The sequence below is a fragment of the Schistocerca gregaria genome, chromosome 7, assembly GCF_023897955.1.
Source record: "Schistocerca gregaria isolate iqSchGreg1 chromosome 7, iqSchGreg1.2, whole genome shotgun sequence".
NCBI lineage: Eukaryota > Metazoa > Arthropoda > Insecta > Orthoptera > Acrididae > Schistocerca > Schistocerca gregaria.
Window position 1 is genome coordinate 340,991,257 of NC_064926.1, and position 24,914 is coordinate 341,016,170.

Genomic DNA, 24,914 nt, shown 5'->3' on the forward strand with positions numbered 1-24,914 from the left:
TAATAACATTTACTTGCCTCAGCGACATTTTACCGTAGACAAAACGAGTCATAATAAAATGTTTAACAGAGGCCACGATCAGAACGACAATTCAGATTATGAAACATTTAAAGAAATTTTAAAATTTTAGCTCACATAAGTTTTTGAACAAGAACAACAACAAGAGAATTATTCTTATCAAAATTTATACTTTGAAAAATTTCAATTCAGGGACATGGAACAAACACACTCAATATTAACTTGAACTATACCCAGATATCACTCGGCCCCTCTTGTTAGTTTCTCTAAGACACACACAGAGTAAAATTTTACTACATACAAAATGACTACAAGAGAAATAATTCATAGCTTATTTTAGATTTTAACTGTTGCACCGTAATAGTAGTGCCAGTTTAACACAAATACTTACGAGAGAACAAACTCTTTCAAAGGCTAACCTCTTTCTAGTTTCAACAGACAGGCTATAAAAAATAAGCACACAATTTTAAAAAATTAACTTCTTGTTAGTAATAACAAAATACATAATAAAACTCACGTAAAACGATGAACATTAAAATCTAAATGGCGTTTGTCTTTGTGAAAAAAGCGTAAAATAACTCGAATTGTACTGGTAATCCAGAATACTGATCCACATTGCGCGGCTAATGCCTAAATAAAAGTCGTTTAGTCGTTATTCAGAGCTAGACAGCATTACATGTGAGAATCTAAATTCAATATCCGTAGCAAAACCTCACTAAAAAAAAGGAAGTGTTTTCACGAATGATCACCAACATTTAAGTCATACACTAAAGGTGTCCACCGTTTTTCTTTGTACTCCGCTTCATCGCCGTATGCAAGTACTGGCAGTTCAGAAACCACAAACCAAAGCAGTAGAAAAGGGGTATGTACCGACACTGAAAAAGCAAACCCGAAATCACGAAGGCAGAGGAAGGAAATAATTCTTAAGAAATGGTAGGCTTACTTTCCACTGCCTTCCATAACGGGCGAAATAAGCTCGCGTGTGCTGACACCGAGGCTCGCATGACGTCCGCAAACCCGCTGCTAGGATACTAAGAGCAGAGAGCTTTAATGATCGGTGCGTATCGATTCTAAAGCACACAAAGCGCATTTTATGCTGGTTTAGCAACCAGTAATGAACTGTTAACAGAAGTAAACCCCTTTGCGAAGGTATCGCAGACGACTATTTATCTCACTAGCATCACTCCTGTTGATGGAAGATAGACAAGTAGTATATGGACACAAGCATTAAATACACTGCTCATTCATTGCACTGTTCATCTCAAAACAAACAACAACTATCCACCATCTGTACAACATTGGGCCAAGGTTTTTGCGACAATTTTGTATACGATTTTGTTCAGTGCAGTAATAGAACGCACGTATACCGAAACGGTGTCGCATATGTGCTTCTTCTGTATTAAGACTCAAGTACCACACATTTCTTAGTGAGTCACAGCAGTATGTATAACTTATAACCGATGTTCTAAAATTAAAATTTTACTCTCTGCGTCGTGGACAATGACCGGTTCTATGTTTGTTTGGCACGACTACCCTGAAACCCGACTGACTGGTGTGAGAGTCTGTGAGGCTGTCATTTGTAGGTCTATTCAGCCCTTGCGCTCGTGCCGCATCGTTAGAGGTTCGTACCTTTGTCAGCAGTTTCTAATGGCTTTTTCATCAGTAAGCACATCCAACTTCGAAATACGTTCTTCCTGAACTGGATTAGGATAACGCAATTGTTCGCAGCAAGAAACGTCTCACATTGTCGTTTAACAAGCACTAGTCAATCAGGATTTAAGACGAACATCTGTTTTCATTGAACTTCAGCTGTTTAGCTTTTTTTGAGTCATAAACCTTCTGACTGGATTGATCTGGCTCGCCACGAGTTCCTCTCCTGTGCCAACCTCTTCATCTGAAAGTAGTCTTTGCAGCCTAAGTCCTCAATTATTTGCTGGATATATTCCAGTCTCTGTCTTCTTCTACAATTTTTCCCCAGGTTTTCTACAATTTTTCCCCAGGTTCCTCTAATACCATGGAAGTAATTCCAAGATGTCTTAACAGACGTCCTATTACCCTGTCTCTTCTTATTGTCAGTGTTTCCATAAATTTCTTTCCTCGTCGATTCGCCAACGGACCTCCTCATTTATTACCTTATCAGTTCACTTAATTTTCCACGACCTTCTATAGCACCATATCCAAAATGCTTCGATTTTCTTCTGCATAGGTTTTACCATAGTCCATATTTCGCTACCATAGAATGCTGTGCTCAAAACGTACATTCTCAGAAATGTATTCCACAAATTAAGGCCTATGTTTGATACTAGTAGACTTCTCTTGGCCAGGAATGCCCTTTTTGCTAGTGCTGCTTTTGATATCCTCCTTGCTCCGTCCGTCATTGATTCTTTACTTTCTAGGTAGCAGCATTCCTTAACCTCATCTACTTCTTGACCATAACTACTGATGTTAAGTTTCTCGTTGTTCTCATTTCTTCAATTTACTCTCAGTCCAACTTCTGTACTTGTTAAATTGTTAATCTCATTCAGCATTCCTCTTCACTTGCACTGAGTATATCAATGTCATCAGTGAATATTATCATTGATATCCTTTCACCTTGAATATTAATCTTACTCTTAATATTTTCTTTTATTTCTGTCATTGCTTCTTCGATTTATAGATTGAAAAGTAGGGGCGAAAGAGGACATACCTGTTTTACATCCTTTTAATCCGAGCACTTCGTTCTTGGTTTTTCATTCTTATCGTTCCCTCTTACCTCTTTTACATATTGTATAGTACGTGTCTCTCCCAATAAGTTACTCCTATTTTCCTCAGAATTTCGAACCCCTTGAACTATTTTATATTGTCGAGCGCTTTTTCCAGGTCTACAAATCCCATGAACGTGTCTTGAGTTTTCTGTAGTCCTGCTTCCATTATTAACCGCAAGGTCAGAATTACCTCACTGGTGTCTTTACCTTTGCTGAAGCCAAACTGATCGTCATCTAACACAGCTAGCTCCTGACAGACATCAAAATTTATTTCAGTTCCATATACTCTTATCTGCAGAAGCATGCTACTTAAGTGATATAGATTATTACTGCACTTATTTTTCGGTGTCACTATTTTCCTAATAAAGTTAAGAGATAACTTCAGGACATAACTTTAGCATTTTCCAATCATTTTCCTATTTTGTTACAGTGTTGGCAAACGTGCGACGTGCTGCAGTCTGGATGGTCGGTGTGGGGAAGCATATGCTCAGGAAAGACGATCTGCGTAAGTATTGCTCCTTACTGGTCTGCATTATAAATCAATACCTAATAAATTCATCTGACATATCATTATTCAACGATATTTCGTATTAATCTTGTTTTAAGCAAGGCCACTAGTAAAAAGTAAATGTATCTCAATTTTAAAGCCACATTTTCTACAAATAAACCAATTTTTTCTAATTAATTATGCCTAATTTGGACATTCACCACAGAACAGGCACCAAGCGTTCATATAACTGGTTCGCCTCGATAGGCAACGAATCCACAAGTATCCAGCAAGGGGAATGGACTGCGACTGCGGAAAGGTGGCGGTAGGCGGGAATATGTATGGGTCAGCCGAGAGGCGTACAGAGATTGCTGTGTCCAGGTGACGCAGAGGTTAACGCGACTGCGTAGGAAACGGGATATCTCGGGTTCGAATTCCGGCCGGGCATGCACTTTTATTCGTCGTTGCTGATTCAGCATAAAGTCCTGTTGCAGCTGCTATCATGAATTTCTTTTCTTTCCGTTCTCCCCTTCCCCCCTCTCCCCACCCTCCCACCACGAATTTTCATAACTACATAAAACTAAAAAAGAATCTGCCTTGATCTTAGTAAGATCTAGAGCTTTCACCCTCCTTGGTACTGCAAAGCGTGTCATCTGTCTGGATTGCATTTTCCACAGTAGCTATAAGAAAAGTACGTTACATCTTAGGAGGGTGCCTAGAAACAGCTTCAAAGCATGCTGCTTTCCAGATGTATGTGGAATTTTGACGAAATAGTGGAGAAACACCACTTTCACTCAGGTGAATTAACTTTAACGATCGAACAGTTGCTGAGTGATAACTGTATGATTTTGCAGACAACCTTTTAGATAGGGCAACCACAGCTGTGCCCAATCATTTTTGACATTAATAAACCGCTTTAGCTGTTTTTAATCCTTTATTTGCAGATCACTACCGGTTTCATGGCACTAAGTGTAAGAGCCACATATTCAAGTAAAGATCTGCATAACAACGAATCAAGAAGGAATAAGAACAGTAAGACATTCACTTTAAGGACTTTTTTTAGTTGTTTGACGACTTCTTATGTAAAAGGTTTTTAAAGTTCTTTAAAAATCTTAAAATAGCTTTAGAAAAACTTATCACATCAGTGGATATCTCAGAGTTATTATTTCTTCTTGATTAATTGTTGTGCAGCGGTGTGGTTCTTAATGCCACGAAACCGACATTGATCACAAAATAAAGAATTAACTGCTACGGAAGCAGTTTATTAATATTCAAGAAGGCTGCGTGTTATCTTTGTTACTCACCGCTAAGTTAATCGCTGTCTTAGTGTAACTGGCCGTTGGAAACAGCTGATCTCTGGTTGTTCGTACATTTCTGTTAGAGGAGCTACTTGCATATTGCCACAGAGTTATTTACCACAAGAAGAAAAAGTAGATTGCAGCTCTTCCCTCCTATGAGTTCATCGGAACCTCTACATCCTCAGAAGCTCTGAGTTACTGTAGGCCGGTGTGGCCGAGCGGTTCTAGGCACTTCAGTCTGAAACCACGCGACAGCTACGGTCGCAGGTTCGAATCCTACCTCGGGCATGAAAGTGTGTGATGTCCTTAGGTTAGTTAAGTTTAAGAAGTTATAAGTTCTAGGAGGACTGATGATCTCGGTTGTTACCATAGTGCTCAGAGCCATTTGAACCATTTTTTGAGTTACTGTGTATTATACTTGGCTTTGGAGCCGAGGTCACTGACGCACGCCCTTCCGGTGGTGTTCGACTCGGGGGTAAACCGATTGGAAATCTTCTCTGACATTACTTGTTCAACAAGGAGAGGACAGAGAGGGTGGCATAAAGTTCTTAATCACCAATCAGTCCTTGTACCAATGTCCTGGTTTAAATTCCAGACCTCTCCGCAGTATATCTTGAAGTGAGGGCGTGTGACACTGTTGATGGCGATTCGTCCGTCGGTTGCGGACGTTAAGCTTGGTCTCCCCTTGGTGCTATTCGGAAGACGTAGGCTATGTGCAGGTAACAGGTTTCGCCCTCTCCCTTCTCAAATCATCATCATACCACATAACGTAGCACTACACTATACACACATCCATTACACTCATCTGATCCCAACAAATACGCGTACAACACAAATCACACATATCCGCAGAGAAAGGAGACGTGGTCGCGCGAAGGACGAAAACTGAAAATCAACTGAACCCACTCCGTGCGATGTCCCAGCCAGCAAAGCCAAACGAATTTTTTTATTTATTCTTTACTATGATCAAATATTATAATGACAAGCATGAAAGAGTTAAAAAGGCGCAACCATCAGCGTACTCAGTACCCCGGACAGGAACTGAAAATCTATTTATTTATCGACGGAAATAGTCAAATTAGTAAACGGTTCCACTTTTACTAGCCCACGGCAATGAAGATCATTCAGTGCATGGTGTCTTGTTGCACTGTATGTATTCCATTCTGCGTGACCGGGTCTCCTTTCCCAGACAACCAAGACTCTGCGCTACCATATATCTATGAACCTCCCATTTGTCTACTTCGTTATTTCAGGACCCACCGGGTTTCTCACTCTGTCGTCGCTGGGATGACGAAGCGTCATGTCCCGAATATCCTCATATAAACTATTCTTGGTCTAACAGTCACGAACAAGTAGGCCAAGTCAGTTCTGCTAATCGTCTTACGGGGAGACAAGTTACCTTAGCAACATAGGTTTGTTTTCTGGCTACTGAACTTTTTTTTTCGGAATGACCGGTTTCTGGCAGTGCCTCCTGTCTACAGATCATATCTAGTAATTACAGGCTAACCTGTGGTAACGGAAGTATCAATTCACTGCCACAGTTCGTAGTAACTCTGTAACCAGGAGACATGATCTGAAATGTTCAAATAGAAATCGCTCTTGACAGATAGGAAATATGTTTATTTTGGGCAAGGAAAATTCACTAATAACTCAATATGACAAATATGTCCATTTCCGGTAACTCATTTTAAATTCTCTGCCAAAAATCAGTTGTAACTCTCGGTCCACAGCGTTGTGAGAGCCTTTTAGTTGACATTATTTGGACGGCCTTCATATCAGGTATCTAGTAGACTGAACTGCCAAAGAAACTGGAACACTTGCCTAATATAGAGTAACGCCCTCAAGAGCACGCAGAAGTGCCGCAAGACGTCATGGCATGGGCTCGAATAATGTCTGAAGTAGTGCTGGAGGAAATTGACACCACGAAGCCGGTAGGGCTAAATCCGCAAGGGTACGAGGGGATGGAGATCTCTTCTGAACAGCACGTTGCAAGGCATCTCAGGTATGTTCAATAATATTCATGTCTGGGGAGTCTGGTGGCCAGCGGAAGTGTTTAAACTCAGAAGAGTGTTCCTGGAGCCACTCTGTAGCAATTCTGAACGTGTGCGTTGACGCATTGTCCTGCGGAATAGGCCGAAGTCCGTCGGAATGCACAATGTACATGAATGGATGCAGGTGATCAGAGAGGATGCTCGCGTACGTGTCACCTGTCAGAATCGTATCTAGACGTATCAAGGACCTCATATAACTCCAAGTGCACACACCATGCAACACTACAGTACATTCACCAGCTTGAACAGTCCCCTGCTGACATGGAGGGTCCATGGATTCATGATGTTGTCTCCATACCCGTATCGTGCACCCGTTCGATACAATCTGAAACGAGACTCGTCCGAACAGGCAACATATTTTCAGTCATCAAGAATCTAATGTTGGTGATGATGGGCCCAGGCGAGGCATAAAGCTTTGTGTTGTTCAGTCATCAATGGTATACGAGTGGGCCTTAGGCTCCGAAAGCCCATATCGATGATGTTTCGTTGAATGGTTCGCACGCTGACACTTGTTGACGGCCCAGCAATGAAATCTGCAGAAATTTGCGGAAGGGTTGACTGCTGTCAAGTTGAACGATTCTCTTCAGTCGTCGTTCTACATCTACATATATACTCCGCTAACCACCAAGCGGTCTGTGACGGAGGGCACTATTCGCGTCAAGTCATATTTCCCCCCCTCTGTTCCACTCGCGGATCACTCGAGGGGAAAACGACTGAACGCCTCAGTACGAGCTCTAATTTCCCTTATCTTTGAATGGTGATCACTGCGCGATTTGGAAATTGGTAGTAATAATATATGCTCTACATCCTCGGCGAAGATCGGATTTTGGAATTTAATGAGCAACCCCTTCCGTTTATCGCGTCGACTGTCTGCAAGTGTGTGCCACTTCAAACTTTCTATGAGATTTATAAAGCTCTCGCGATGGCTAAATTTACCAGTCACGAATCTTGCTGCTCTTCTTTAGACCTTGTCAATCTCTTAAATCAGACCCAACTGGTAAGGGTCCCATACAGACGAACAATACTCTAAGACTGGATGAAACAAAATATTGTAACCAATTTTCTGTGTTGAAGGACTGCATCGATCAGAATTCTACCAATAAACCGCAATCTAGAATTCGCCCTACCCGTTACTTGTGTAATCTGATCGTTGAAAATATTTCAAATGGCTCTGAGCACTATGGGACTTAACTTCTAAGGTCATCAGTCCACTAGAACTTAGAACTAATAAAACCTAACTAACCTAAGGACATCACACACATCCATGCCCGAGGCAGGATTCGAACGTGCGACGTAGCGGTCGTGCGGTTCCAGTCTGTAGCGCCTTGAACCGCTTGGCCACCCCGGCCGGTTCTGATCGTTCCATTTGAGATCAATTCGAATAGTCACACCCAGTTACTTGACGTATGTTACCGCTTCCAAAGAATGGGCATTTATTTTGTACTCGTACATCATGGGGATTTTCGCGTTGCTATACGCAGTATGTTATACTTACTAATATTGAGAGATAACTGCCAGTCATTACACCACGAATTTATTTTCTGCAAATCCTCAATGATACTACTTTCCTATAGACTGCAGCATCATCGGCAAACAGTCTAATGCCGCTGTCAATACCATCAACCAGATCGTTTATGTAAATCGTAAAAAGCAGCGGGCCTATTATGGTGCCCTGGGGCACAACTGATGTTACACCTGTTTCTGTTGAAGTCTCCCAATTCAGGACGACAAACTCCTCTCCGTCTGTTAGAAAACTTTGTATCCAAACGCATATGTCATCGGACAGGCCGTAAGCGCGCATTTTTAGGAGCAAGCGACAGTGTGGAACTGAGGCGAACACCTTTCAAAAGTCGAGGAATATGGCATCAACCTGAGAGCCGGTATCTAGAGCCTGTTGTTTATCATGCACAAAGAGGGCCAGCTGTGTCTCGCATGACCGCTGTTTCCATTATTCTATAACAAATCGATGTCAGTGAAATTGGCCGGTAATTATGTGCATCCGATTTTCCACCTTTTTTATACTGCTATGACCTGGGCCTTCTTATAGTCCCGTGGAACTTTCGGCTGTACCAATGATATCTGATAGATGCTGGATGAGAACTGTAACTGTTTTGCAATCCCAGATACACTACACACTATGTCAGCCATCCTTACATTTGTTCGATCGTTGAAAGGAGGAATGGCCCTGCAGTCCTCTACCGCAAACGAGTTTTTAAAAGTTGGGTTTACAATTTCGGCCCTCTGTTTACCGTCATCCGTTACGTTAGCCGTACCGTCTGCAAGAGAAGGTATTGAATTATTTGTAGCGTTCATAGATTTTACGTACGACCAAAATGTTTTGGTGTTATTTTTATTATCCGCACATAAAATATTGCTTTCAAATTCGTTGAAAGAATCTCTCATTGACCTTTTGACAGCTGCTTCCATTTCGCATAATTTCTGTTTGTCAGCGGTACAGTGACTACGTTTAAAACGACTGTGCCAGATTACCTGCTTTCTCAGCAGCTTCCTAATATGTTAGTTGAACCAAGGTGGATCCCTTCCCTCCCCTATATTTTTGCTAGGCACATATTTCTATAGCACGTGGTAGACAATACCTTTAAATTCCGACTAGAGATGCTCAATATCTTTGTGTCACGCGGTAAATGCTTAGAGCTGACTATGAAGATATTCATTAATAACACTTTTATTTGCTTTCCCAAACACGGAAACTCTACACTGTTTTTTTGTTTTTGTTTTTTGCAACATCCACTGACGTAGAAGCCACAATGGCATTATGATCGCTAATACCTTCTTCTAGATTAACTTCCTCAAAAAGATCAGGTCTGTTTGTCCAAGATATGTAATTTGTTCCCATCTCGTGTTGGTTTTCTAACCAGTTGCTCAAGGTTGTATGTTGAGAGCGCCCCTAGAATAACTTCACGCGAATCTTGCTTCTGCCCTCTGTGATAAACGTGTAATTTTCCCAGTGAATGGACGCCAGATTAAAGTCTTCACCTATAAGTAATGGATAATTTGGATATTTATTTCCTGTGTACTCAAGACTTTCCCTGAAACGTTCTGCGACGTTTGTTGAGGATGCTGGTGGTCTATAAAACATCCTAATACAATGGTAATTCCTTGCCTGATTGACAGCTTTATTCATACTATTTCACAGTCCGACCCAGTGTCGATCTCAACAGATTTTAACTGCAATGAATACACTACCTCCCATTGCATCAGTCCTATCCTTCATAAACATTGTCCAATCCTAGTTCAAAATTTCACTGCTATTTATGTCTAGTTTCAACCACTTTTCGGTACCTAATACAATATTGGCATTACTACTGTATATTTCTTAGAATAACTCCGGGATCTTGCTACAGATACTTCGACAATTTACTAACGTGAGATTTAGCATATAAATCCTTTGGAATGAGCTGCTTAAGCGAACTAACAATTTTTACAGTTGGCATACCCTCATCAGTTTCAGAAACTGGTAATTTTGCAGGCCAACGGTTTGTTTCCCGTGAGGAGAAACCTAATTTAAAAGACCTCCATGCCCACGCCACAAGTACCGTGCTACACATGTAGCTGCTTCCTGTGTGTAGTGCACCCCTGATAGGAATCTACAACAAGTTTCTTAACAGAGTCGGCGTAGCCTCTGGTTTAGATTCTCCACTCTACTCCAAACCAGAGGAGCCCGGTCCACCCTGGGTAGGATGCTGCAAATCGTCAGCTTGGCTTCCACTTCTCGAGGGATGGAGGCCGCCTTCGCCAATTTAGGCAGCCGTCGAAAGGACCCAAGGATTTCCTAGGGACCCCGACGACTGGCATCGTTGGTGCCGACATGTGCAACAGTCTGCAGCTGGCTGCACCCCGCTCACTCGATAGCTACCGGAAGGGCGTCTTCCACATCCCGGACAAGGTCCCCCCGCCCAGCACACGAGTGAACGTTGGACTTCTTCCCCGCCCTAGCCGCTATGTTCATGGAGGGGTCCATGACCCGCCTAACGTTGGAGCTCGCAATAACTAACCAACCACTATCCCCAAATGCCTGTCCGGACCTTGCTGAAGATGCGGCCACTATCCTGGCAGAAGGTGCATTCTGATCCGGCTCATCCTCCCCCTCCCCCCCCCCCCCTCTAGCATCAGATAACACACTGATGCTGTTAGCAAAGTGCACATCTAGTACAACATAGGCTTTCATTGGCCCCATTTTACAGGATCTTTTTCCGGTCGGAGCGATGTTTGACATTTTATGTTTTACTGGATTCCTGAAATTCACGAAACACTCGTGAAACGGTCGTACGGGAAAATCCCCACTTCACCGCTACCTCAGAGATTCTGTGTCCCGTCGCTCGTGCGCCATCCATAACACCACATTCAAACTCACTTGAATCTTGATAACCTGCCATTGTAGGAACAGTGACCGATCTAACAACTGCGCCAAACACTAGTCTTATATAGGCGTTGCCGACGGCAGCGCCGTATTGTGCCTGTTAGCGTATTTCCGTGTTTGAATACGCATGCCTATACCAGTTTCATCAGTGTATAACTGTCTTATATAGGTAGCGTATGATTATAAGTGGGTGTTCTAATATCCTGTTGTTACAATTGTTAATTACTGGTTTCTGTATCACTTTCCGTGTTTTATATCTCTTGTAGTAGCCTTGTAAAGAACTAATTTTATTGGGTTTGTTTATTAATGTAAACTGTTATGCAGGCAAATTTTTCGAGTTTAGTGTTGAACTTTCTTTCTTTTACAATGTATTACAGCTACACCATACTTTCAAGATGTTTACTGTGCCTTAGTTTAGATGTGTAGCATCTTTTACACTGTTGTTTACAAACATTGTAACTGCTTTGTCGACAATAGTCAGTTTAAGTCTGATGGTGGACTACCAAGCCGAAAATCAGTTAACTCGGTAATCTAATCCTTTAGAATATAATATAGTGCTTTTCATTTTTTATATTGTGGTTCTAGCAACAACCGATGTAAAAATCAGTTATACAGATATAGGGAATCAGCACAAGATTTCCGTCGTATTCCACAACGTCAATGAAATTAAGACAACTTAGCTAGTACAAAACACTAGACACACAAACTTTTAGTAACTGGTCCTTCACTCGAAAGCGTGTGAGAAACAACGAAAACGTACCCGTCCCGAGCCACCAGCCGCGCATCGTTGCGGGAACACTCACAAGTGAGCGAAAGCCAGTATTCTAAGACATGTTTCATGACTGATCGGGAACACGTAGGCCGATCTAACACACTACAGAACCAGTCGGAGGTCGGCTTGTCGGTGCCTGTTACAGAACACAAACATCGAAATGCTGCTGGTAGAACATGACCGACACTAACTGGTACTAAACAACTCAGAAACTCATCCACTTACAAAAGCAAACTGCATAGTATCTAAAGCTGGGTACATTTCGTTGCACATCACTAAATTCACTAGGCAAATGATGCAATCACCGACAGAGAAAACCTGTACAGGATTTCAATCACATTGCGCAAACTCAAGATATCTCAGTGTACAGCTGACGGTACCAAGCACTTTGAAAATAAACCATCGACCACTGACCCTCCAAACATTTTGGACGCATAGCGAACGTAGTGTCCCATTACCAATGGCATATCACTGTGGAAACTTCTCAAAGCGTGTCAGAACTAATTTCTGTAGTCGTGTCGTCTAAATCCACCCGGAACTTACATGCTCACGGGCTTATATCATCAAACCGGCAACTGTTATTAATAACCTATTCTTCACGCGAAAACCTGTACAGGATTTCAATCACATTGCGCAAACTCAAGATATCTCAGTGTACAGCTGACGGTACCAAGCACTTTGAAAATAAACCATCGACCACTGACCCTCCAAACATTTTGGACGCATAGCGAACGTAGTGTCCCATTACCAATGGCATATCACTGTGGAAACTTCTCAAAGCGTGTCAGAACTAATTTCTGTAGTCGTGTCGTCTAAATCCACCCGGAACTTACATGCTCACGGGCTTATATCATCAAACCGGCAACTGTTATTAATAACCTATTCTTCACGCGGTTCGCCTACAAAAAGGCAACTCATATGCCTAACCGCCAACCACACTTCATTGAGAAAACACTCGCCTAGAAGTCAACACCAATTGCCGAATACGTGATACATGATTGACTAGGAAAACGCATGCACACATACACACACACACACACACACACACACACACACACACACACACACACACACACGTACGCACTAAACCCACTTCGAAACCGAGCAGACGACAGCTTGCGGGTCCGAAGAACAGGAAATAAACTCTTACTACAGCCGGTAGAAGTAACAACTGTGTCCGATTTTTCTCAGCTCACAAGTGAGTAAACAGAGCATCGAACAACCGCGTAAACTATTCGAGGCACTTCTGCCGCTTTGAAGAGTACTAAAAATACGCAACTTCACTCTGCTAGGATGACGGTGCGACGGATGCCTGTCACAACAACATCATGTATGTGACTTCATATCTCATATGCACATGGAGAAAAAACTATTACCACAACTACTAGAAGCGGCCAGTACTGCTGACAAGATCCGTTCTACTGCAAGTTGAGAGACGTAAGACCCCCTCTGTGGGCTCTGCAAGCTGCAGGTTGCGGAAAGAGCTGCCAGGTAGCGTCGCTTTGACAGACAGAGGCGCGCGCCCTAGGTAGCGAGATTTTGAAATCCTCGCGGAAGCCAGGTCCACTCGGCACATGACACACTGACATATTTCAAGACACGTAGTTGTAGTTTACTAACTCATTAACACAACGTAAATGGATAGTATCTGCAACTATCAGAGCAGAACACATGTACGAGGGGCCTTCAATAAGTAATGTGACACATTTTACTCTCCGCCAATTTCGGTTGAAAAAATGCAGAATTTGTTGTGGGGTGCCGTGGAATATTCCCGCTTCAGCCTCTTATAGTTCCATCAAGTTCCGAGGGTGGCGGCATTATACGTAGCCTTCAAATGGCGTCTGTAGTGGAGTTACGTTCCAAGCAGAGGCGTGACATCGAGTTTCTTTTGGCGGAGAACCAGAGTATCCCAGATATTTATAGGCACTTGCGGAATGTCTACGGAGACCCAACAATGAAGAAATGCATGGTGAGCCGTTGGATGAAGCATGTTTCACCACAGCAATACCTTAAGACTTCCATGTGTTAGGCCCAATGAAGGATGTACTTCACGCGGGAAGAAGTACGTGGTTCAAATGGCTCTGAGCACTATGGGACTTAACATCTATGGTCATCAGTCCCCTAGAACTTAGAACTACTTAAACCTAACTAACCTAAGGACAGCACACAACACCCAACCACCACGAGGCAGAGAAAATCCCTGACACCGCCGGGAATCGAACCCGGGAACCCGGGCGTGGGAAGCGAGAACGCTACCACACGACCACGAGATGCGGGCGAAGAAGTACGTGAAAAATGGGGAGGTTACTGATGCATTAAAACGTGACCGACGACGACCAGTAGAGTGGTACCATACGGTCATACAGGCCTTCCTAGTAAGGCGGCGTAAGGCTGTCGCATTGAACGGTGATTATGTTGAAAAAAAAAAAGGGTTTTGTAATCAAAAGAGTGGGGAAAAGAATAGTGTAATGAAATCATAAATAATGTTGTCTCCAGTAAAAAAAGAAGTGTTCCATTACATATGGAACGCACCTTGTGTAATCAGTTAGACACTGACATAAGGGGTGGAACTTGCTACAGTGCATAGAGAGTAAGTGAAAATTTAATGCTAGCAAATAAATAAAGCACCTAAAAACTAGATGTACACTGCAACTGCACGAGTTATACTGAAACGTGAAGAAGAGCAGACATCACTGAACGTGCCATGTCCCTTTCTTTCCCTCAGCCGGCGGGTTGCCGTGCAGCGTGCCACTTCCTGGCTTCGTCGCGCGGTGGGACGCCGGCGCCGCAGCCGGTGCTGGAGACGCGCGCCGCCGCCCGCCTGGAGACGCACGGCCTCCAGCTCCAGTGGCCGTGTAGTGGCCGGCATCCTGTCGTCCACGTGGTGCTCTGGAGGCCACGTGGCAGGGACCAATGGGCGCAGCTCACGCAGGTAAGCAACATCTCAAATGGAGAGACCATGTGCTTCTGTTGCATAGAGTAATGTTGTATATGACCGCAACTGTTTGATAACCTCTAGTTTGTTCGTATACCTTGTCGCACCTACACTATCTAATACAAAGTATCTGGACACCTCTAAGTAATGTGGAATTGGGCTCTAGATGTTACGGAAAGCGAACTCGCCAGTATCGAAGGAGGCGAGAAACGCTGTGTTGTCAGTCGAGAAGGAGCAACAACAGACTGTATCTGTTACGAGAGCTCAGTGACTTAGAACGAAGATTAGTCAATGAATGTTTCATTACTAACAAACCCATTGGGGACACTTCCACCATCCTAAAGTTGCCCATGTCTACTGTTGGTGAAGTGACTGGCAAGGGGAAATGAAATGAGCGTGTGGCAGTGTTGGTCGAGAGGCCCCACGCGGGGAAGTGCGGCCGCCAGGTGCAAGTGTTATTTCACTTGACGCCACATTGGGCAACTTGAGCGCCGGTGATGAAGATGAAATGATGATGAGGACAACACAACATCCAGTCCCTGAGAGGAAAAAATCTAAAACCCGGGTGGGAATCGAACCCGGGCCCGCTTGCATAGGAGGCGAACACCTTGCCACCTTTTTCTTTATCTCATTTTGTTCTATATTGTTCGTTGACTTTGTTCGTGGCGGACGTCCGATAAGACTCGTTCAGCTTGTTCTTTGATCCGTTCATTCAGTTTTTTATTACATAGGGTAGCTAAACCTTTTGATCGAACACGCTGAGCTACCGTGCCGGCTACCACCCAGCTAAGCAGACGGACTGACAAGCGGAAATGCGAAAGAGCAACCACAGTGAAACCAAAACCACGCAGGCCACATGTACTGTCAGGAACCGTCGAGCTCTGAGGACGGTGGTTCTTAAAACCTCATGAAATCAGCGGAAGGAATCTTTCGAGCGATGCAAAAAGGTAAGAGCAGTCCAGCTACCAAGTGACTGTACGTGGTCTAGAAAGTACAGGCTCCAATGATTAAGCAGCTCCACATAAGTTACCCCTTCCTGTAGTGTGTGCTAAGAGACTCTTGAGGTGGTGTAAAGAGCGATGTCTGGAAAAGAGTGATTTGATGTATGACGCTATGCCTTTTGGTAATCTAAGGAAGGGTTTATGGGTTGGTGAACGCCTGGGGAGCTGTCACCATGTGTAATGCCCACAGTGAAATACAGAGAAGTCGTGTTTGAGAGTCTTTTGACCATCTATCGCGCTTAAGAAAACTGTAAATGCGGAAGGATATGAACATATTTTACATCTGTGAGGCACTGGTTTGTGGACAACAACATAAATATCCAGAAAACCCACATGAAGCCAGTGATTCACCTCTGAGGTGACTTAGAATGTCGATAGTGCTCCAGACCCCAGCGGCCAAAATCACTGTCTTCTCTGGCTTCTGATCTTGAGCAAGAATCAGCTGCCACTCATCCACATGACATTCAGACATCGCACTCAAAGTGTCCTCAGCAGGGTTCAGGCCGTCATAAAGGAGAAGGGTCATTACATTCCACATTAATGTCCACTAATACTGTCTTGAAACTTTTGATCACATAGCGTAAGTCGGTCTTCCACGTTCTCTTTCATCTGCTACTACTTATTTCCACCTAGTCTTGGCCTTGATATACTTTTAAAAAAGTACATGAAACTTTGGTGTTTATGATGGTCATTTCTGATACGTGAGCACCGTCAAAAGTTACTTTTTACAATGCTGTGACTAAATCTAGTGGTACGTGTATGTGGCATTTTCTATTCCTGTTGTCTTAGCTTTTATTTTTTATTTTTTAGTCCATCCATCTATCCAAATATTGGCTGTTTTTCTGTTATATGGTGAAACATGTTTACCGAAACAATTTCGGGCTTTATCGAACAGAATCTGTGGGTACAGCATAAATTATTATTGGATACGAAAACGCATCATCTTTGCAGCCTCTTACTGTAACCAGTTGTAAGACTTCTTGTATTTTGGTATAGGAAACAACCTCTACAAAGTAAAGTTAGAGCTATGCACTATCTGCAGCGTCAGTACTGCGTAAACGTAAGCACGAGATAGTAACGTATGTAATGCCTGCAAGTACTCAACCAAAGTTATGTAGATACTAGCGTAACGACACACATGGAAAAGTCGAAAAGCGGCACCCGCTCACGCCATCGCTCCCGAAGTGGAATAGCTGCTATTTTAATACTATATTACATAAATCACGCAGTTCAGTAGATATTCATTCTTCGTTGTCTAGCTGAAGGTGGAGCTCTAAATTGGTCCGATAAAAAATTTATAATAAATAAATAAAATTTTAAATAAATCAATAAAAGAACATTTATACAAGCAACTTCGGCGACACCTACTTGTCAAAAATGGCCTTTATCGCTTTTTATAGATTGCTCTCGTATCTTTACTTTTACAGCTATCAACTTATTTTAGTTCCAATCTCTGAACATAGTATTTTGTTTCCTTTCAACGTAAGTACAGTTTTCTTCCACCCCTATTTTACTGATGCTGCTGTCCGATCTCCTGTTCACCACTGACATGGTAATTCGTGTTGACTTACCATAATACTGGACTATCCAGAAAGCTCATTTTAGAAGTCACGTTCATCACGGACATAATAATTCGCGTTGACTTACGGTAATACTGGATTATTTAGGAAGCTCAGTTTAGAAGTAGGGTGCTGTACACGGCCTCATCATCAACATGTGGCTTTTTTAATCGACCAGCAATAAATGTGCAAAAACCTGTGTCCACCACAGCACTCGGGAAGTGACTCCTCAGTTGTCGCCTCTTCAGTGAGGCAATAAAGAAACTGAAGATCATTCTACAGCCAGAGGCAGTACATGGTGCTGAACAGTTACTAGGCGGATATGCTACCTTTCATGGGAACTTGTACTCATTTAGTGAATTTTACCCATAAGGGATGCTGCTGAACTCCGTGACTTTTTCTTTACAGTCTTTGGTGGAAGATCCGCCACCATTCACACTGAAGGTGACTTACATAAGATAGGTGGTTATTCATTTTTTTTTCATGTTTCCATGTGATACGCTGCCGCAAAAGGTACTTGCCGCTCTGTGAGAGTGATATGCGAGGCAGTGGGGGCACCATCAGAGCCTACTACAGGGCGAGACGACATTCATATTCAGCATATCGGGAAAGTGTACGCTCTGAGTGAAAGTACTGTAACTGGCTGAGTGATAGTACTGGAAGTGGTGAACTAACCAGTGATGAAAATATTAATGTCCTCACATATAGCAGGAGCATCCAAATCGTAATTTTCTATTTTTACAAAAAACATTCCGATTTTCACACGTTAACTCACATTAACTACACAAGTGTCTTCTAAACAATTATTTGAACTGTCACATTATGCCTTTAGCACGTTAATGGCGCTTTGTATGTTAATTACTGCAATAAAACACTAATTAGAGCCGAACGAGATAGCGCAGTGGTTAGCACACTGAACTCGCATTGGGAAGGACGACAATAAAAATCCTCGTGTGGCCATCCTTATTTAAGTTTCCAGTGATCTCCCTAAATCCCTCCAGGAAATTCCGGGATGGTCCCTTTGAAAGGGCACGGAAGCCTTTCTTCCCATTCTTCCCTAATCCGATGACCTCGCTGTTCGGTCCCATCCCCCAAATAAACCAACCAACCATGAATTTGCAGCGTCCAACATGTTTACATTGGAATACAGAGGTTATGGTCAAAGGACTTACATCTAGGACGATCAGAGATGTTACAGACATGTAAACATAACAGGTGTGGGTACATGACAAATTACTATTTGTATTTATATGTGTTTGTGCAGTGTTCATTGTGATAATGTAGCTGTAATAGCATTACTATTCTTTGGAAGTAAACGAAAAATGAGAATGCTGTTACTCTATTGTTATTGTAATTCAACTTCCATTGTGTGCGCAATAAGATATTAAAATAAAAGCGAAGATCCAAATTACATTCAATCTTTAATTAACGTAATGTGCAACAAATTGGTGACCCGGACGGGATTGATGAGACGAGGAATTTGCAATGTAGTTTTTCTATCTGATTGTTTTAACGTGAATTCTCGTTAACTGCGTTTAAAAATACACAGAATGGGCATGAAGGGAACAGTCCTGAAAGTAAGCTGGAAACTGATGATAAGCGTTAATCTGCCGCCGCTCTGGACCGAAAAACCAGACATCTAGTTTTCTAAAGCCCCGAAGCGCATTTTACGATTGCTGGTGTAGCTGCGGCGGCGACTACATTTAACTATTTGCTTGCTCATAAGGAGCAAACTTGTTCATATGGAGCCAAAATTCGTTGAAAATATAAGGGATATAGTTGCAATTGACGAGAAAAATAAATTTTCTTTTACCAAAGAACGACGTTTGACCATACTTAAAGAAGGTAAAGAGTGTCAAATTAAAATTAATAAATTCTTGAGTGAACTTGGTGATACGAAGCCTAATAAAACATTAAGAAAACTGCGGATTTATGCCGTTTCAAACGTGTCATACAAGATCTTAGAAACACAATTTTTCTTGAAAGACTTCCCAGTAACATCAGAAGTATCTTAATTATGTCTGATGAAACAGTGGATAAGATTGCTGAAGTGGCAGATCGTATGGTGTAAATGCACTTTGTTAAGTAAGTTCAAATTGCACCAGTTCAATCAATTCCGTCAGCATCATCGCCCGTGTCAGTCCGAGACACTCTCTTAAGGACTGAAGAATTGTAAGTAGGCAAAGATCGCGCTGTAGAAATAGAGCAAAATTCGATAAGGACGGTACACATTGCTAATATCATTATAAAATTGGCATTCGACATCACTCTGAGAGAAGTGTTCAACTTTTCCAGTAGATAAATAAGGATAACTACGATGGTAGGCACAACAGCGGTCGAGTGATCCACCCCAGTACCCACGTCAAGCCACCAATATCTTGTGCCTGTTAAAAATGGAAGTGGTGGAAGATATTTTCTGGTATAGATTGGTGCAGAGTTGTGCATTATACCAGTTTCAAAATGGATCAGAGATCAAAACCTAGGATTCAAAGCTGTTAAGTATTTAGTGCTTATACGTATTTACTGCAGTAGATGTATAAGAAGGTATACTGGCGGCTGATTTCCTTCATCACTATGGTTTATTCATTGATCTCAAATATAAAAAGTTGATAGACAGTTTCATCAAAATAAAAATTTTAGCGGAGGTAATTGCTGTGAATACTGAAGACTCGAAAAGCTCACTTTATGCAACATCCTATTTTTCTAAAGTACTGAAGAAATTTCATGGACGAACAAAACCATCCGTAACTTCAAAGTTGAAAGAAAAAGTGCAGCATTATATCATTACGTCTAATAGCCTGCTAGTAAACAATACAGCTTGTAGATTGGAGCTACAGAAATTACACATTGCTAAAAAAATACAGATTTCGTTAAATAATGGTGTCATATGTCCATCTGAATCACAATGGGCCAGTGCAGTACACATTGTTATAAGGCCAGGTGGTCAGTGGAGAGCTTTTGGAAATTATCGTCGTCTGAATGAAACGGCTCTACCACTACGTTCAGTAAGGACTGAATTTAATTTGGATTTTTCCATTTATTTTATTTTCTTATTTCGCACGGAATGAAACTCGAATTATAATAACCATAGAGTAATAACATTCTCTTTTTTTATATAAATTCCAAAGAATAATAGCGCTATTATGGCTACATTTTCGAGGCAATCATTTTACAAATACTTCCAAATAAAGCTTCCTAATACAAATAGTGATTTGGCGTGTTACCAGACAGACACTATAAATTACGACAATAAACGTTGGAAAGTGAGAACGAACGTATAATTATCTTAAGATGGTCGCAAGCAGGAAACCGGTCGTGTCTGAAATAGATCACTTCAATTGTGAGATGCAGCGGATCTTATTCCACAGTATATGTATTCATTTTCGTTTTTTTCCAGGGTTTCCAGTCTTCTATTAAAATTCTATTGGGTAGCCAAGTCTTCCTGCCCTCGTTTCTAAGCAATCATTTCCATTTCTTCTGCGTCCCATCCAGTCGTGTCAACAACAAAAGATGCACAGAAGTACCAAGTACCGGCTGGCTATAATTCAAGTGCAGCTACTCATGGAGCTCAAGTGAGGGCTGTAATTATCGTACGGGAGGGAAATTTGGTATATATGCTAGTCATTTAATGCGGAATCGTGTAACACTGGAAAATAGTTGCAGTTTTGGTCACCAGGAGCACATTTGGCGTTGCCGCATCTCGTTGACGTTTCCGGTGCTCATACTGAACAAACTGTGTAAGTGGCGCTTAATAATAAAATCTACATTATGCATTTTTCACTTGTTTGACTTTTCCTGTCCAAGTCCCATTCCTAACCCATTACATATAGGAAAATTTCTATATGTCTTTCTTACAGCGCCAGATTTGCACCTGGTGGCCGAACTGGAACTACTTCTTTCGAGCGTAAATTGTTTCGCATTAATGAGTTAGAATATCTACCAAGTTTCGCTGGAATACGATAATTACAACCAATACTGTTTTTTTTTCTTTTTAATTATAACCACCCAGCACTAGCTCCTTGTACCAGTGAGACAGAGGACATGAAATGTGCGCCCCTGGAACTTTGCAGACGGCGGACTGCTGGGCGCGGCTGCCCTCCGCGGGTTCTGCTCGCGTGCTGGCCGTGGGGCCTTCTGGTCTGCAGGCGGTCTACACGCCCGTCGCTGCCTCCGGCGCGGCACCCTCTGACCACGGACTCGCTGCCGAGGAGGGGGCGGACGCGGAGGCGGAGGACGAAGCCGAAGGGCCCGGCTGGAAGACCAGAACCGTGGTAAGTCACGCACTGGCGCGCAGCTGCCGCGTAGACTCAGTCGACGCTACGGTTCTCCCTTATCAGCTGCGAGGAGTATTACGGCACACGGGTACAGGTAAGACCGCTTGAGCTGTTAGTCCTTTATAGGCATGACCGATTTCGCAGCTGTTTGAGTTCTTCATCACATGCAATCTGTACAGACTGGTAAACAAATATGTGAAGTAGCAAGAAAACATAACTAAACTACAGTCCAGTGCGCGCCGTTGCTGTTATTGAGTTCAGCCTCTTGCCATCTGGCCTCGCAGTGCCTTGTTGTCTGCCGATTGAGCTTCGAGATGATTCTCAGTCCCGTTGCTTACTTCGTATTGGTTGCATGCTAAGTTTCAGAATAGTTTCATGCTGGATACTTTTGCGGAAATTAAATACAGATAGAATAACTGGGTCTTTACCAATATATATCTATTAATCCATTTTAGACTAGTGAGTGATCATTAGCTGCTCATTTTTTCATTATTTTGTGGATTATCATTTGTTGTCCATGCTTTGATCACCAATTCGGCATATGAGATCGCCGCTAGCTCACCAGATACTGTTATTCATCGTGCGTGAATTTATTATTATTCATCTACCTGGTGGTCCCTTATTAGGACTTTCGTTTTATTTGTTTTCCTCCTTTCTAGGTACCTCGGGAGCGTGGCTGGTGATTTTATTTTTGACGTATTAGCGAAAATTTGCTGATTGTGAACCATGCGTCATCCCATCCTCTTTTTTCGATATGAACATGACTTGATTCTGTCAGTGTGTTCATCACGTATCTTCATTTCAACTGTTTTCTTGCAAACTAACACTTGTCTTTGTACATTCGGGAGGACGACGGTTCAATCCCCCATCTGGCCATCCTGATTTAGGTTTTTCGTGATTTCCCTAAATCGCACCAGGCAAATGACGGGATGGTTCCTTTCAAAGGGCACGGCAGACTTTCTTCCCCGTCCTTCCCTAATCCGATGAGACCGATGACCTCGCTGTCTGGTCTCCTTCCCCAAAACAACCCAACCCAACTAGTCTTTGTATGCCAGTTTGTACAAATTGCAACCGTTATTGCAGCTGAAATGGTGTGAAACCAGCCGCGCATAGAAACACAGGAATTACCTATTCAAAATGATGGCTATGGCTGTCCTGACTTCAAATGCTGGTGTGAAAGTAACGCCACCATAGACCCGAGTCCGATGAAGATAGTTTGCCTACTGACGTAAGAGAACTGGACAGGAAATGCTGGTTATATATGATCCATCTGTAAACTTTAAGCCGGCCGAGGTGGTCTCGCGGTTCTAGGCGCACAGTCCGGAACCGTGCGACTGCTACGGTCGCAGGTTCGAATCCTGCCTCGGGCATGGATGTGTATGATGTCCTTAGGTTAGTTAGGTTTAAGTAGTTCTAAGTTCTAGGGGACTGATGGCCACAGCAGTTGAGTCCTATAGTGCTCAGAGCCATTTTTTTGTAAACTTTAAAGCGAGCAGCACTCATGGAAGAATGCTGCAACTACCGTACACGATGACCAAGAATCAATTTCCCCTCTAGCAGTGTGCAACAGTGTGCAGAAAATTTTTATAGAATCTCTCCATTTTCCCTTTTCTTGCGTTAATTCCAATAGTAACTTACGTCTGCATTTAATACCGTGTCTACACACTTGAAAAAATAAAACAATTCCCCTTCCCCAGGCGAAAAAAATGGTTCAAATGGCTCTGAGCACTATTGGACTTAACATCTATGGCCATCAGTCCCCTAGAACTTCGAAATACTTAAACCTAACTAAGCTAAGGACATTACACAACACCCAGTCATCACGAGGCAGAGAAAATCCCTGACCCCGCCGGGAATCGAAGCCGGGAACCCGGGCGCGGGAAGCGAGAACGCTTGCACATTGCGTCGGCAATGATTTATGAAGCATGCTGCGGAAGGGTTGGTATAACGTTCTGAAACACCCTTTAGTTGCTTCTTGTGATGTATTGGGGTTCTGGTGACCTACCTTTCATAATTTAATGTAGTATAATTTTGTACTGCGAAGCATTTCAGTAGCAACCGCGGTTTCCTTGTTATTCGAGATAACGATAAAAACGTCACCTCCAAAGGCGCTCCCACCCTTAGGATCACACCACAGTGGTCACAAGTTTTAGTTAGCTGTTCACTGCACTGTCTCTTACAATTGTACGAAAATTTGCGATACACGAAATTTTTCCCCTATTCCATCTTTTTTGGTCTCCGTTGACTGGGTTAAAAGCCTGTTCCAAGTGGAAGTCTTCCGTCTAAGCGGATGATTTAGTAGTAGCAGTAGTAGTAATACTAGATTTATTCATCGGTGCATCACTTTTAGCACCTGTAATGGTGTGAGAGCAGCAAACATGTATAAAATACAGGGTGAATTAGCCTGTTACTTCGGAATCCTTTCAACATATGGACAAATCGGCATATGATAATGGGCATATGGGCAGATAATACTGTGGCATGTTTAATCAAATTAAACCTACCCCAATATACGTCTTTCCGACGTCCTTTCACTCTGTAGTAGCAAGTCGTGCTAGGCAGTGTAAAGCTGCGTTGATGAAACCATTACCTAATACCTACCACGCAGAGGACGCGTAACTTGAGTTGGAAGTCAGTTCCTGAAAGTTCATTTTAAGAAAAATCGGGTGTTCGGTTGATGCAGTCTACTTGCAGAAAGCATTTAAAACTAGACTGAATCTACTTTTTATTCATATGGAAACTCATGAAATGGCTATCACATCCGTATTTACTATGGTAATGCTCTCTCATTCAAAGTTCACTGTCTGTACAACATAGTTTCACTCGAAAAGCAGCCAGAATTATTTCAAGTCCGAAACGAATAATTTTCACGTTCTACCAGGTACCGACCCACAACTATTCTTCGAAAGAAGGGCTCGCCAAAGTATTCCGTACAGAGCACGAAACATGCCACGGGGAATTATTACTACGACCAGACAGTTTACACGCTCATAATTTTCAAACTATTTACATTAGAAACACCAAACTTTCATTAAAATATTCGTAACTGCAATCGCTTCAGTCACGAGGTATTCGAACCGCAATTAACTCACTATTTCTTTCATTTTTCAGAGTATTTTTACGGAGCTATCTAATATGGTGTTTCTCGTAGGCCGGTTAGCAAGCGACTCTCTCCAACTATTCTACCCACTTCCCACTCCACTATATTCCCGCTAGAACAGCCTAATTCTGATTGACTGTTGATCTAAACGACCAATCAGAATGTTCCTTCCAAATCATTCTCGCGGCAAATCTTGCTTTATCCAATCAATAATCTGATAGTAATTAACGTCATTGAAACTTAAATTTCTAGTGTATTGTTTAATCAAAATAAGCTAAGTACGAATTAATCTTC

The 24,914-nt window shown here is 42.4% G+C and overlaps 1 protein-coding gene across 1 annotated transcript in view; it reads left to right on the forward strand.

The window, feature by feature from the left end:
* Nucleotides 1-24,914, forward strand: part of LOC126281637 (uncharacterized) — a 109,917-nt gene that overhangs the window by 72,719 nt on the left and 12,284 nt on the right. Inside the window, exons 3-5 of the mRNA XM_049980768.1 lie at nt 3,193-3,267; nt 14,477-14,683; nt 21,317-21,517. Coding sequence (XP_049836725.1) covers nt 3,193-3,267; nt 14,477-14,683; nt 21,317-21,517 — 483 coding nt within the window. The remainder of the gene's footprint in view (nt 1-3,192; nt 3,268-14,476; nt 14,684-21,316; nt 21,518-24,914) is intronic.